Below are 13772 nucleotides of genomic sequence, written 5' to 3'. Positions count from 1 at the left end.
CCGTTGCTTATTTTAAAGCTGTCTTGCTATGTTAAACCCATTTAACATAGCGAGAGAAAGCAAGATCTCCGTTCCTTTTAGAGTTCATGTTAAATGAGTTTAACATGCGAGACAGTTAAAAGCAACGGAGATGTCCGTTGCTTTTTAAAACTCTCGCCATGTTAAACTCATTTAACATAGCGAGACTAAAAAGCAACGGAGATCTTGCTTTCTCCCTCTGATGTACTGCGCAGGCGCAGTACATCAGAACTGCGGATGCCAGACATCTGCGGAAGGGCAGTAAACAGGCATTATTATGCCATTATTTAAGAAAAGTAATAGTTTCTTTTCTTAAATAATGTCATAGATAATAATAACCACTTCTGGGTGTGGGTAATGTTATTACACGGTTGGCTTTGTTTGGTCCTCGGGCCGCCTCGGGACCAAACCACGCCAACCGTGGGTAAATTTAGCATTACCCACACCCAGGCGTGGGTTATTGCTATATGATGGGAGGGGCCCTCGCTGAAGATATTAAGAAGAGGTGGCAAGAATATACAGAAGAACTATGTAAGAAGGACCCTAATGTCACTGATACATATAACAGTACATTCTCTAATCTGAGGAATTTGTATACAGAACAAGAAGGCACCATTTAAAACCCAATATGGAATAACAGGTTGGCTCAAGATTATGAGTACAACAAAGCTGCATGTTGTCACCTTACTTATTCAGTTTGTAAGCTGAATATATCATGCACAATGCTGGATTAGATGACTCAAATGCTGGAATCCTTACTTATTCAGTTTGTAAGCTGAATATATCATGCACAATGCTGGATTAGATGACTCAAATGCTGGAATCCTTACTTATTCAGTTTGTAAGCTGAATATATCATGCACAACGCTGGATTAGATGACTCAAATGCTGGAATCCTTACTTATTCAGTTTGTAAGCTGAATATATCATGCACAACGCTGGATTAGATGACTCAAATGCTGGAATCCTTACTTATTCAGTTTGTAAGCTGAATATATCATGCACAATGCTGGATTAGATGACCCAATTGCTGGAATCAAACCTGCTGTGAGAAATATTAACAACCCCGCGTATGCAGATGATACCACTAATGACTGAAAATGAGGAGGACGTTAAGGGGGAAAAGATATAATTAATGTCATCTAGCTCTGTCTGTTCTTTGCAAATAGATGGGAAGTGAGTGAATGTTGTGACATATTTTATTTTCCTGGGCTGAAAGATACCTGAAGGTGGTGATGGCAGCCATGAAAACTGAAAGATGCTTGCTTTTTGGATGGAAATATATGGCAAATTTGGATAAAATTTTAAACAGGAAAGACATCACATTGCCAAATATGTCCATTTAGTCAAAGCTATGACTTTCCCAGTAGTAACATATGGCTGTGAGAGTTGAACTTTAAGTAAGAGTGTTTACTGTAAAATCAATGCTTTTGAACTGTGGTGTTGGAAAAAATCTTTGAGAAGTATATGGACTGCAAAAAGATCAAATCAGTCAATATTTATGGAAATAAATCCAGGCTGTTCATTGAAAGGCCTGATAGTAAAACTAAAAATTACATACTTTGGCCTCATGAAGACAAGAGTTCTCTATAGAACACTTTGATGCTGGGAAAGATCAAAGGTCAAAGAAGAAAGGGACGGCAGAGGCTAAGATAGATAGGCAACATTATTCAAGCAATGAATATGAATGAGCAAGAACTTAAAGAAGTAGTTGTTGACTTGCCTGGTGTGCTGAAGTCCATGAGGTCACAAAAAGTTAGATTTGACTAAATGGTTAAACAGCAACAACAATGTACTTCTGTTGTCACTACAGCATGATCTACTCTTATTTACATTTCCATAAGTGTTAGCTATTACAGTGGTTCTAACTTCAGCTCTCATCTGGTGTGCTGTTGGCTCTTGTTTCGTACTCTAACCTCTTTGTCCTCCTATGCGTAGTCACCTAGCTGATAGCTGTATATCTATCACCCCATCTCCCAGCTAAGAACTCTAACGGCTTTCTTGGATCTACTTTCGCACACTCTTCATATCTCACCTATAATCTTTCCTCCAACTTTCATTCTCGCCCATCACTTTCTTCTACCCAAATGAAATCTTTCTCATAATCCACTTAATAGACTCACATTCTCTCAAATAATATTTACAAAACAGCTCTTTTATTTATTCAGTTATTACTTCCAGGAGACATTGAGCCAAATCCTGGGCAACTATGCTGTGCTTTACCAAATAGTTTCACATTTCTTTTGTTCAGCGTCAGCATCCTTATCTCTCTAGCTTGACTAAAACTTATCCGCCTTAATTTTTGGCTGTGGGCAGTGATCATTCTACACATATTTCTTGTCTCACCCTGGTCAAAGCTTTTGACACTATCCCCATTGCTAGTATTATTGGAAAATGAATCAAACTTAATGTAAACTCCTACATTGTCCACTGCATTGCACATTTTCTATCCACAGATCCCAAGTTGTGAAAGTTGCTGGTTCTTTCTCTGAATATAAATTTGTCCATAGTGCGGTACAAGGCACATTTCTGGGCCCTGTACTGTTTGGCATTTATTTTGTAAACATCCATGCCAATATCCCAGAAGTGTGGTTGACCGAGTATGTTAATGACTGCATTGTGCTTATCCACCGATATAAAACAACTTCAGCAAGGCCTGGAATATGTACATACATGGAGTATCAAAAACAGTCTCACATTAAATGAAAAAATGAAAAAGGTGCAGCATAGTAGAGTTTGGTAGAACAGTTGTTCCTACCATGTGTTATAAATGGTACTCCTCTTTAGACAGATATGGTCATAAAATACCTAGGTACTTATGTCAATAACAGTCTCTCATTTGATCATCATGTTTCTACAACAGTCAGGAAATCCTTCTGTGTGACCCTATTAATTTCCAAGAGAATGTCTTCATGATCCAAAGAAGTCATCTTTCACTGTACTCTTCACCTACCAGACCCATCACTGAATGCACTGACCGCTTTGCTATGTACAAATTCAAGCAGCATTTCTCTCAACTAAAAAGGTCCCAGAAATTTCTAACTATGAAAATTAAAGGTCTTAAATCCTTCAACTACCATCATAGATTATCATGACTCTCCATATATTCACATCAGAATTTTCAGTTAAGAAATACATCCCCAACACAGAAGAATTCAGCCCTAATCTAATGCTTATTGACTTCTATACCACAATGCCACAACAATTCAAATCACTCTTGTACATTACCTATAGCCTTATCACCATTTACCTTTGGTAACATTCTTCAGTCACTCTCATCCCGCATTAATTAATCAACTAACTTTCTTGTTCTAGTGGATGGCAACATCAACTGTTGTGGCCCTGCTAGACAAGATCTCCTGGCATTCTAAGAGACTTTGGTCTACTTCCTCCAGTGAATGATTCCACTAGATCCAATTCCATAGTTATCTAACCATTCACTCTTCAATGTAGTTATCATAAATAAACAGAAAATGATTCACACTGTAAATGTACAGTCACATAATCTCAGTGATTATTGCCCCATAACATTCTTCTGGTCTAATAATATAAAACATAAGGCCCCAATATATATCTTGCTTATCAGAAACAAATCTTTTAACCACATCAGCAGTCTTCAAAACAAATGTTCAGCATTAGCGTGGCCCCCATTTTACCTCTCACAAAACCTTGATACATCTGGCCCCATCCTAATACCCCACTCATCATAAAGCAAAATGCCCCCCTCCTTTAGCACAAGAAATTAAGTCATGCTCCCAAGGTATCCAAAAATATCCTTCAGCTGATGAAAAAGACAAAGACTGGGGAATCTGAATAGAGAAAAATGCATGTACCTAAATCTTTACACATTCCCCATGGAAATTGGTGCAAAAAGAAGAAGGCAAAAAACAAATTGTTGCTGTGAAAATGAATCATAAATATTCTCAAATCCCAAAATGCTTTGGACAGAACTTACAATTTTCAGCAGGTCCACATTCTCTACAGAAGACTTTAAAACTGAATTTACTACCTCATTACCCTGCACCCCCCCCCACACACACACACACGCACACATACACACTCACCTCTGATTATAAACTCTCATCCTGACATCTCTCTGACTACTACATCCCCCCAATTTCCATTTAATAAAATGTCTCTAGATGAAGTATATAAACCTTTAGAGTTATTCCCCAACCATGGCAACCTTAAATCTGACTCTCCCTTTCCATGATTTATTAAATTTCAAAAGATAATATCATTCACCAAGATAACTTTTTCTTTATTGTGTTCTTTACATGAATATGCCTCTTATGTAATATAAAAACACCATTATACCAATACAAAACCAAAGTCACCTAAATTATTTAATACGTGTAGGCCTGTATCTGTCCTACTTTCTCTCAGCAACTTCTTGAAATAACTCTGAATTATTAGCTTCTCAGATATAACATCCACTCTAGAAACAGCATTGTTTCAGGAGTAGTAGAAATGCACTTACCATCATCTTAACTCTGTTAGACATTATATTCACTTCCTCAGACTCAGGACACCTAACAGCTGACATCTCTGTGAATCTCAGCAAAGCATTCAATCTAGTCATCAACAACCCACTAATTAACTGCCTCCACTCTACTTATTAAACCCATCTGCATTCAACTAGTTCAGTAGTTGTCTTTTAAACTGGTCCTTTTTATCTGAGCCAGATTTGACCACTATTCCAGACCATCTGTTCTTACTAGAGTATCCCAGAAGACAGCGCTCAGTGCATTTAATTTCTTCATTATTAATTCTGCGTAATGAATTACATTTATCCAGTTCTGTCCTTTACACTGACAATTTGGTCTCCTTCACATCTTCTAAAGCCATCAATGTCTTAAAGGTCTCATTCCTTAGCTAAGGTCAAAGAAAGTGCTTCTCATTTGAAATAAAACCAACGTTTTGATATTTGCTACCAATACTAGACTAATCTTCATTATAACCCTTCCCCACTTACTAAAAACAACCATATAAAAACTGTCTCTTTATACAGACATCTCAGTTTCTATCTGAACCTTTTTCTGTCTCTGGGACCACCCATATTACCTACCACTGGAGCAAATCAATCACTCACTGTTATGCTAAAACAAATAGTTTATTTCTTGATTGAATAAGCACATGAAACAGTAGGAAAATATATTCCTCCACAGTCAGATCAAATATGGACCGCTCTTTCTCTTATCTTCTTATCTTCCACACCCAGATTGAATATGGACTGCACCTTCACATATACTCTTCTACCCCAAATTTCAAAGACCCACAAATCCATGGCAATTGTATCTGAAGGAGAATTCTGTTGCTCAGACTGGAACATCATTGCACAGCCCCTCTTCAACTGACTTCTTATTAAGAAAAGGATAGACCTTTATTCTCTTCTCTGTATTACAAAATCATCATGCATGCAAAACATTTCTCTTCAGCTAACTTCTAAATGTCATTCTAGAGGCACATCATATTACATCTCTTTTTTTCAAACAAGAAAAATCTTTATTAAATTATCACTTATGACATAGGCAATCATACATTCATATAAATGAAAACAAACCACCATATTGTCTTATTTTTAGCTGCAAACATTATACATCACTTATAATCTATCCAATCATTGTCAGTCAAACATTACATAGCTCATTTCACTTCGTTTAAACCTCATTCCTCCCCCAAAATATTATTTTGTATGTGTTGTTCCCACAATTCCCATTTTTAATATGTAATTTGCCCCTATCCTTTTCTAAAAATCCCATTTCCAAGTGTTGTATCTTTGTTACTTTATTTACTTCTAGTACAGTTGGTTTAGACTTTATTTCCATTTTCTAGTAGTTGCTTTTTTGACAACCACCATAATTGGACTCAGAAAGGCCTTACTATGTGTAGGCAATTCCAATTCTGTATCATAGCTCAAAAATAATAATTTCCTTAGTTATACCAATTTGCTCCCCCAGTATTTCTGGTAGAGTAGTCTGCAGGGAAATTTTAAAGTCTGCCAACTCATTACACTCCCAAAAATATGTTCCCATTTACCTCTTTATTCCCCATGTCATATTGCTTCTCAGTCTTAAACCAGCTCTGACTCTGTCTGTACTAACCACCTCTGGTTGCTAGCACTGGGCTTTATCTGTTTTACTACCTGATCTCTGGGATGAAATGCTTAGACTGAAAAAAAAGCACATGGGCTGTGTGCAAACAAAAAGCTGTACTAAAAGATAGACCATCATGTTTCTTTTTACGCAACCATTACCATCTTATGTTCTCTTTCCATTTGACCGGCCCTATCTTACTTTGTTCTTCATTAATCTAATTCCATTGGTAACAATTTAATATATCACAAACTATGCCAACCTCTAAATACAAATCTCCCTTCGTGTATTATCCCTACTTGTACCAGTTCCCATTGCCTGAACTTATACATTTTGCCTTCACGGTAACTTGTATTAATGTCAGTCTAATGACTTACACTGCTTTTGTTGCATAATGAATATTTATATTGCATTATGAAGATTTTCTTTTGTTCTCAGTAGAACTTCTTCTCCTTTTGGCTTTTCCGATTACGGTTGCCACAGCGGAACGACGATCTGCAGAACAGGCTATAACATTATTTGATAAAGTTCTTCACAGTTATGTAATATGAATATTTACATGAATAAGCATGCAAACATTTCAAAATCTCTGGTAACCTTGTAACCAACCTTTGTTCATGTACTCGCCCCTTATTATTTTCATACATTCTACATATTCCTCTGTAAACATTATATATATATATATATATATATATATATATATATATGTGTGTGTGTGTGTGTATATAGATATATATATATATATATATATATATATATATATATATATATATATATAAATAAATATATATGTATTATATACTGTAAGTCTTTTGCATTTCTTACTTTTTGCAATGTTTTTCCTCTTTGAGTATGACTTAGGGCTGAAATGAGTCGTTTGCATAAGTCCAATATCCCAGAGAATCAAACAGTCAGTCAATCAGTCAATGTATATTCCTCCTAGTCAGTCAGGAACAGATTTATCAGCATACCTGACCGTGAGATTATCAAGCCACAAATAACACCTTAAATATGCTTAACCACGTAACTAAAGTGCACAACTATAGCATACTGCTGTAGCTCTCACTGCAGTATGTCAACACTATTACTAAACTAACTAAAACATAAAAAAAAAAAGATTAAAAAATTACTTCTGTACATTGCAAAGAAATAACCAGGAGGCAACCCCTTTGAGAAAAGTTACAGAAACTACAGAGAGTCCTATTTAACAGACTTCTTACCCAGTTGCCAAATCCCATTCAAATGAATGAAAAATAGTAATATAGCCTCCCCCAAAAAATGTATAAAAATGTATAAATGGAATAAGCAAGGATATGGTTTGCGTAGTAAATGAAATATGTCATACTTTAAGATTAGAGAGTGTATCAGTGAGTGCCTTCCAATTGAGGATGGGCATGCCCTTCCCTGCCACTCCATTTGTAACCTGAATGGCTAATTAAACCCAGGTCAGTTGGGCCATAGTCAAGGCTTTATCCCTCTAAACCATCAGAGCAGCTTCACCTACTAATCCTGTTTGTTCACTACTAGAAAAATGATTTTAGGTCCTGCAAACTCTCCACTTCATTCTTCTTTAAACCAGGCATCACCTTGTATCTCAGGACCCCCTAATCCATGTCTGCAACCTATCTGTTACTACTGGTATATTACTTGCACCACAAAGCACGCTGTGATTTTACCCCTAAGACTTTCACCTTATTGCCACATGTTTTCTTTGTATCCACAATCTTGGAAATAATTGTATACTAGAAACTCCTTGATCACATCAATAAATAGGGACCATCAAATGATGTTCAACACAGTTTTAGATCTGGATTTAGCATGCCAATAGCAATTAATAGCATGAGCGTTTTCATCTGTGAGAATATGGACACAGATCTCCTAATAGGTACAGGTTTTAGTAACATGACTAGAACATTTAAATTTGTCAATCATCCTCCTCTACTTGACAAACTAGGCAGGCATGGATTCATGCAAGAGGCAATGAATTGTTTTACCTGCTACCTTGAGGGCAGGTAGTCATCTCAAACTATAATGAATCATGTAGGCTTCATTAATGAAGGCTTTGATCTGAGACCAATTCTCTTCTCCCTCTCCTTCTTAATGTGCCCCATCTTATTTTTTTAATTTAACAGTACAGTTGTAAATGTTAGTCTCCACAGGCATTGCAAAGTGCTGGATCTTGCTTTATGTCACAGTGTCATAGCTCCATTCCAGTAATTCTATGCCTTTAAGAATGTATGTCCTTTTTTCTATTTAATATTGTATATTGCTGTTCTAATGGTATAAAAATGCATTGTGAAATAACACAGCTTGGACTGGTCCCACTATGTCATAACTCCAGAGGAGTACAGTTCGTGTATTTCAGAATATTTATTACCACTGGATAGATCTGCGTTAACACACTGAAAAATCAGGCGTGTACATTTAGTAAGCATTTCATTATAATCAGGCATGCCTTTTTAGTGAATTTCTTACACATCACAGAGGAAGAGGCTGCTGAAACTGGATATCTATTTGTTGTCTTATTCCTCCAATAAATGCATTAATTTTCATCCACAAAAGGAGTGATGAGTATTATTTTTTTATGAGGAAATGGGGATGCTTGGAAAGTCACGAAGCAATATGAAGAACCTGCAGAGGAGAATGGACCTCTTTAACAGAAGATGAAAGCTCAGAGGGGTAATAGTGAGGATGACTAATATAAGTTACCCAAGCACCACCACTACATCTCTGTACATTCTCACAGTTGTCTCATTGGGAATAAATAGCTTTTTTTTTAATTACATGTATTCATTTCCAAAATGTCCATGTTTTGCATTCCACCCCCTAAAAGAAACCATAAATAAACATACATCTTTGTTTTAATGCATGTAAACTGTAGTACATATGTCTATCTCATACTTTGTAAGTATTAATTATAATGTTCACATCATTTATGAATCGATCAGTCTCTGCGTGTTAATAACTTGTAGCATAAGGTGGGAAAGGACAGAAGGTCCAGTCTTCTAGAATTTTTATGCACATTGCAAAACTGCATGGCTTTCCTTGTTATGAACAAGCTTATATAACAAATATTATGTTAGTTTGACATTCTTCTAAAACAAGAAGTATGGAAGAAGAAGGGTTCTATGCTGGAACCTCTCCTGTTCGGCATCTACTTTTCTGAGGGAAAGCAAACATCCAACGAGCTCTCGCTGATTAAGTTTGCAGATAACTGCAAGCTAGGCGCAGTCACTGAATCCCCAATTGACTTAGCCAGGAAGGTTTGTCCCAACATAGCACAACTTGGATCTATGGATGGGAAACAGAACAATTTCCCCAAGACTGCCCCCATACTGCTAATAGACAGAGGCAGTTCTTCAATGCTTTATCCCATGTGTGGGTCCTTTCAAATTATGTATGGTATGATCCCAGTTATTCTCATTAGGGTAATATATAATTATTGACCATGGGATGGGTAAGGCTAATCTTTAACCAAATGGAATAGGTGAATTCAAGGATAAAAAGAGAAACTGGAAGGTTTAAAATGGCCAACAAAAGCTGCTAGCCTAGTATTTACCTATGATCCTATGATCTTATTAAGAAGAAAACCAGCCTCACTAAAGAGACTAGATTATGGCAAGTTATCACTGAAAAGAGTAAGGTTTATAGAAGATTGAAAACTAGGAGACAGAAGAAAGTGCAATGATGATGTTAGAGAAAAGGCTACAGAGCTCATCCAATAGTCCAAGAAGGAGACTGTCAGCTCGTTGTATGACTTCTTGCTGCAAAAGATGCAGTAAAACTCAAAAGAAAGGTCAGCAGTGCAGAAAATTAGAAGAGCCAGTGGTACTGAGAGAATGGTGATGTCTTTAGCCTCTTGGTTAGCTAACCAAATAAAACACTAAAGATACAATGCATACCATCTTTTAACAGTGAAAACTGCCAGCAAGCACTTTAGCATTTAACAATGGTAAAGCATTTTAAGATGTGAATAATGCTCCTGCAAGGCATCACCATAATTTTAAATCACCTTGGAGGCACAAAAAGCAGCCAGTAACCTTCATGCATCTCCACAGCCATGCATTGCAGGTATTGGCCCTAAAAGATCCTTTTGAGTTCTCCTTCACAAGGTCTGGCATCACTCTTGTTATATAATTTAGGAGTACACTGAATCAGGCATTATACATTGTGTTATGGAGAAATGTACACATTTTTTGCTGAAAATTACTTGCTAACTGCCCAATCTTCAACTAGGACAGGCTTGGCACAGCGGTATTACAATCCTGTAACTGTAATTTTCCCAGTATTGCTTGTAATTTTGGCCATGAAGTTATTGTTTATTGGTTAAATCTGTCTTCTCCAAATTCTGATAGTGCAGTTCTGCAATGCACTCCCCTTAACTGTAGGTATTACTGGAGTGAACTCAGTTGTGCAGTAAGTTTTCCCACCTACTGTCCCCCTGATAGATTCACATTTTACAGCAGCCTCCCAACATTAGATTTTTGCATATACTTTGGAACATTATCTGTATATAGTTATGTCTGATTTTATAGTATGACAGCATTAAATATGTTGTCATGTTTTCCATAACTAATATTATGGCCCCCACATAGTTACAGAACTTTGAGACACTTATCAGACTTTTGACTGAACCAATCTGGTGAGCATCTTTTTTTCCCCATCACCTGCAGTCAGTGATCAGGGAGTCCCAGTGCCCTTCCTGATTCATTGGGTATACTAACCTCTCCTTGCTTCCTCCCCCAGCCTGTGCCAATAAGTGTTGGGGCCAAAGAGGAAAGGCATCCTGGATCTTCATCATACTGCATGCTGGGGAGGGATTTTGTGATCAGTCCTCATTCCTGCTCCTCCCCTGCGCTGACCTACTTACATTCAAGGACTACTTCTCTCTATGGATTGTGTCTTCTCACAGGGAGCACCTTCCCTGTTAGAGCCTTAGAAACTGAGCCACTATTCAAACTTAGGTCACCTGGGCCATAGTTAGGGCATTATCCAGCTGTGTCACTGTGCTGGCAATCTGGTAAACATCTTCTTGATCATAAAAATCAAATTTTTTTTCTTCCATTGGCAAAACACAGTATATGTATCATGCAGGATGTAACCCCACCCCCACTAAAACTATAATCAACGTAAATGTTACCGTAGTTTGAGAGTAAGAAAATATCTTTCTTCCCAGGTACACTTTTTTAACAAATTTTGGTTAAATATCCATAATTACAGTCTGCTCAAAGCATATTTGTAAAATTGGACAGGAGTGGTACCATCACCGAATTATAAACTTCTTCACTTAGATGAACTGAATTGGATGCCTGCCAATACAAATCATATTAGGCAGGCCACTCGCTTATATCAGTAGAGTCCTGAGGCATGTGTACTGGACATTACTGGCGTTAGGGAGATAACTATTGAAAAAAAATGGATGAGGTTCACTAAACTTCACAAGATGAGTAAACCTGAAACATACTAATAAGTAAATGCCTTCTCCGTCTAAGCTCTAGTCTTAATGGGAGTATCTTCCACATCTTTGTTTTTCAGTACTATTCCAAATGTGTTTCTTGGTGTCAGTAGATGTTTCATGACTGTAATTGTCTCTAACCTTTGGTTGGTCATTGTCTGGATTCCTTATTTCATTAGCAGAGGGATGAACAGTACACCTTCTGCTTCCCTTCTCTGCATCTAGCAGGACAGAACTGACAATGTGTGACTGATGGTGGTTTTTACTTAACATTGTCCACTGCTTCCTTGATTGTAACCCTGCAGTGATGTCAGCTGAGCTTGTGAAAGGGTTTCTCTTATGGTCCTGCTTTGTCTTATAAACTAAATCTGATGAATGTAAAAATCTATGCAGCACCTCAGAATAAGGGCAGGTGTGTTTTGTCTTTCTGCAACAGGTGCAGGGTATTAAGATAAGGCAGTATTGATGAGTAAAATGTGATGAACTCGTGGGATGGATGACTGAAATATGACAGAAAATGATTGGAGATGCAGTGAAGGCAGTATAGCTGATAACTAAGGCATATTCTCTCTTCATTATGAGAAGCGTTTTAAAGCTCTATATAATTTGTTGTTTGGAAATGCTGTAATATGAGTTTATACGTATAGCATGCATTTTTGTAAATACTGGCTTTCAAACTTAATTCTTTCTAGTAGCTGTATCTCTGATTCTCAAACTGTAGCTAATCTTGTCAGCCTAATAAAAACATTCTTGCTTTAAGTAGTTTACAAGGCCTGCTAACTTCAGTTTTACCAGACTATTTTCAGTTAACACTGGAAGAGTGAGTTGATAATCTACTAAATGAAATGCCTTGATATAAATAGTACACATTAGCTGTGGAAGGGTCCTGGAAATCATTTTTTGTTTGCCTTAACAATCAGACTTTCATTCTTGCTTAGCATTTGTCAAGATTTTGTTAGCTTGAGATATTTTATGTAAAATATAGTCACAACAGAGAGATCTGGTGGTACAGCTATTTTTTATACAGATACGTGTCTTCCCCTTTTCTTTTTTCAGCTTGCAGGGAAACAACATTGGAGATGAATCAGTGAAGTGGTTGTCTGAAGATCTACAAAAGACAGACTGTAAAATACATTCTCTGGAGTAAGTAAAGTCATTGTAATACAAATGTAATGTTAAAGGTGACATACCATAACAGTATATGTATTTTGTTCAATAAGGGTCACCGTACCCGTAGATTGTAATATTTAGGTTATTGCACCTTACCTTGCCAGTCTAAATATGCAAAAGCAATGGCTTCTCATAATAAGTCCCTATAAGAAGTGTGAAACCCAATACAGCAAGTCTCAACCCTTTCAGAATTAATTTGTGATTCCAACACTAATCAGCATATTCCAGAGTTTGCTGTTTCAATTTTACAGTATTTTTGCATAGGACTTCACCTGTTGAACCTCACTGCCATATCTACTACCATACTAACTTTGAGGTTGGCATTTATTAGAGGCTAATGCTACAATTCACAGATATATATATATATATATATATATATATATATATATATATATATATATATATATGGATTCACTTTATAACACTGAAAGCTCAAAACACTGAAAATGAGAAAATTTCATAATATAGAAGACCAAAACACTGAAACTTCAAAACACTGAAAACATATACACATTACATATACTGAGTTTAAACAACATAAATCATAGCACTTTCCACCAAGTGTAAGCAGGGGGGCAAGCACCCCTGTACCCCCCATCTGCGCCCCCCACACCCCCTTCTACTTAAATATATCAACTCCAAGATTGCACTTAGTGTAGTGAAGTGCAATCTTGGAGTTGATATAAGTAGCAGGGGGTGTGGGGGTGCAGGGGGGCTTGCCCCCCCTACTTACACTTGCTGGAAAGTGCTATGATTAATGTTGTTTAAACTCAGTATATGTATGATATGTGTTTTCAGTGTTTTGAGTTTTCAAGATTTTGAAGTTTCAGTGTTTTGATTGCAGTGTTTTGAGTTTCAGTGTTTTGATATTTCAGTGTTATGAAATGAATCCATATATATATATATATATATATATATATATATATATATATATATATATATATATATACCCCTGTAACTTGCTTTTATATGACAGGTTAGTAATGTTCACTTCACTGCCTCTGACCATTTTGAGAATTACAAATATCCTGCTT

General features: G+C 36.7%; 1 protein-coding gene across 1 annotated transcript in view; it reads left to right on the top strand.

Moving 5' to 3' along the window:
• LOC122791466 (NACHT, LRR and PYD domains-containing protein 3-like) overlaps nt 1–13772 on the top strand; it is a 772530-nt gene that overhangs the window by 418540 nt on the left and 340218 nt on the right. The window contains exon 9 of the mRNA XM_044059210.1: nt 12625–12711. Within this exon, the coding sequence (XP_043915145.1) occupies nt 12625–12711 (87 nt within the window). The remainder of the gene's footprint in view (nt 1–12624; nt 12712–13772) is intronic.

The sequence above is a fragment of the Protopterus annectens genome, chromosome 17.part0, assembly GCF_019279795.1.
Source record: "Protopterus annectens isolate FY-2018-M chromosome 17.part0, PAN1.0, whole genome shotgun sequence".
NCBI lineage: Eukaryota > Metazoa > Chordata > Ceratodontiformes > Protopteridae > Protopterus > Protopterus annectens.
The sequence above is the reverse complement of the archived record's forward strand: the minus strand, read 5'-3'. Positions and strand labels throughout refer to the sequence as shown.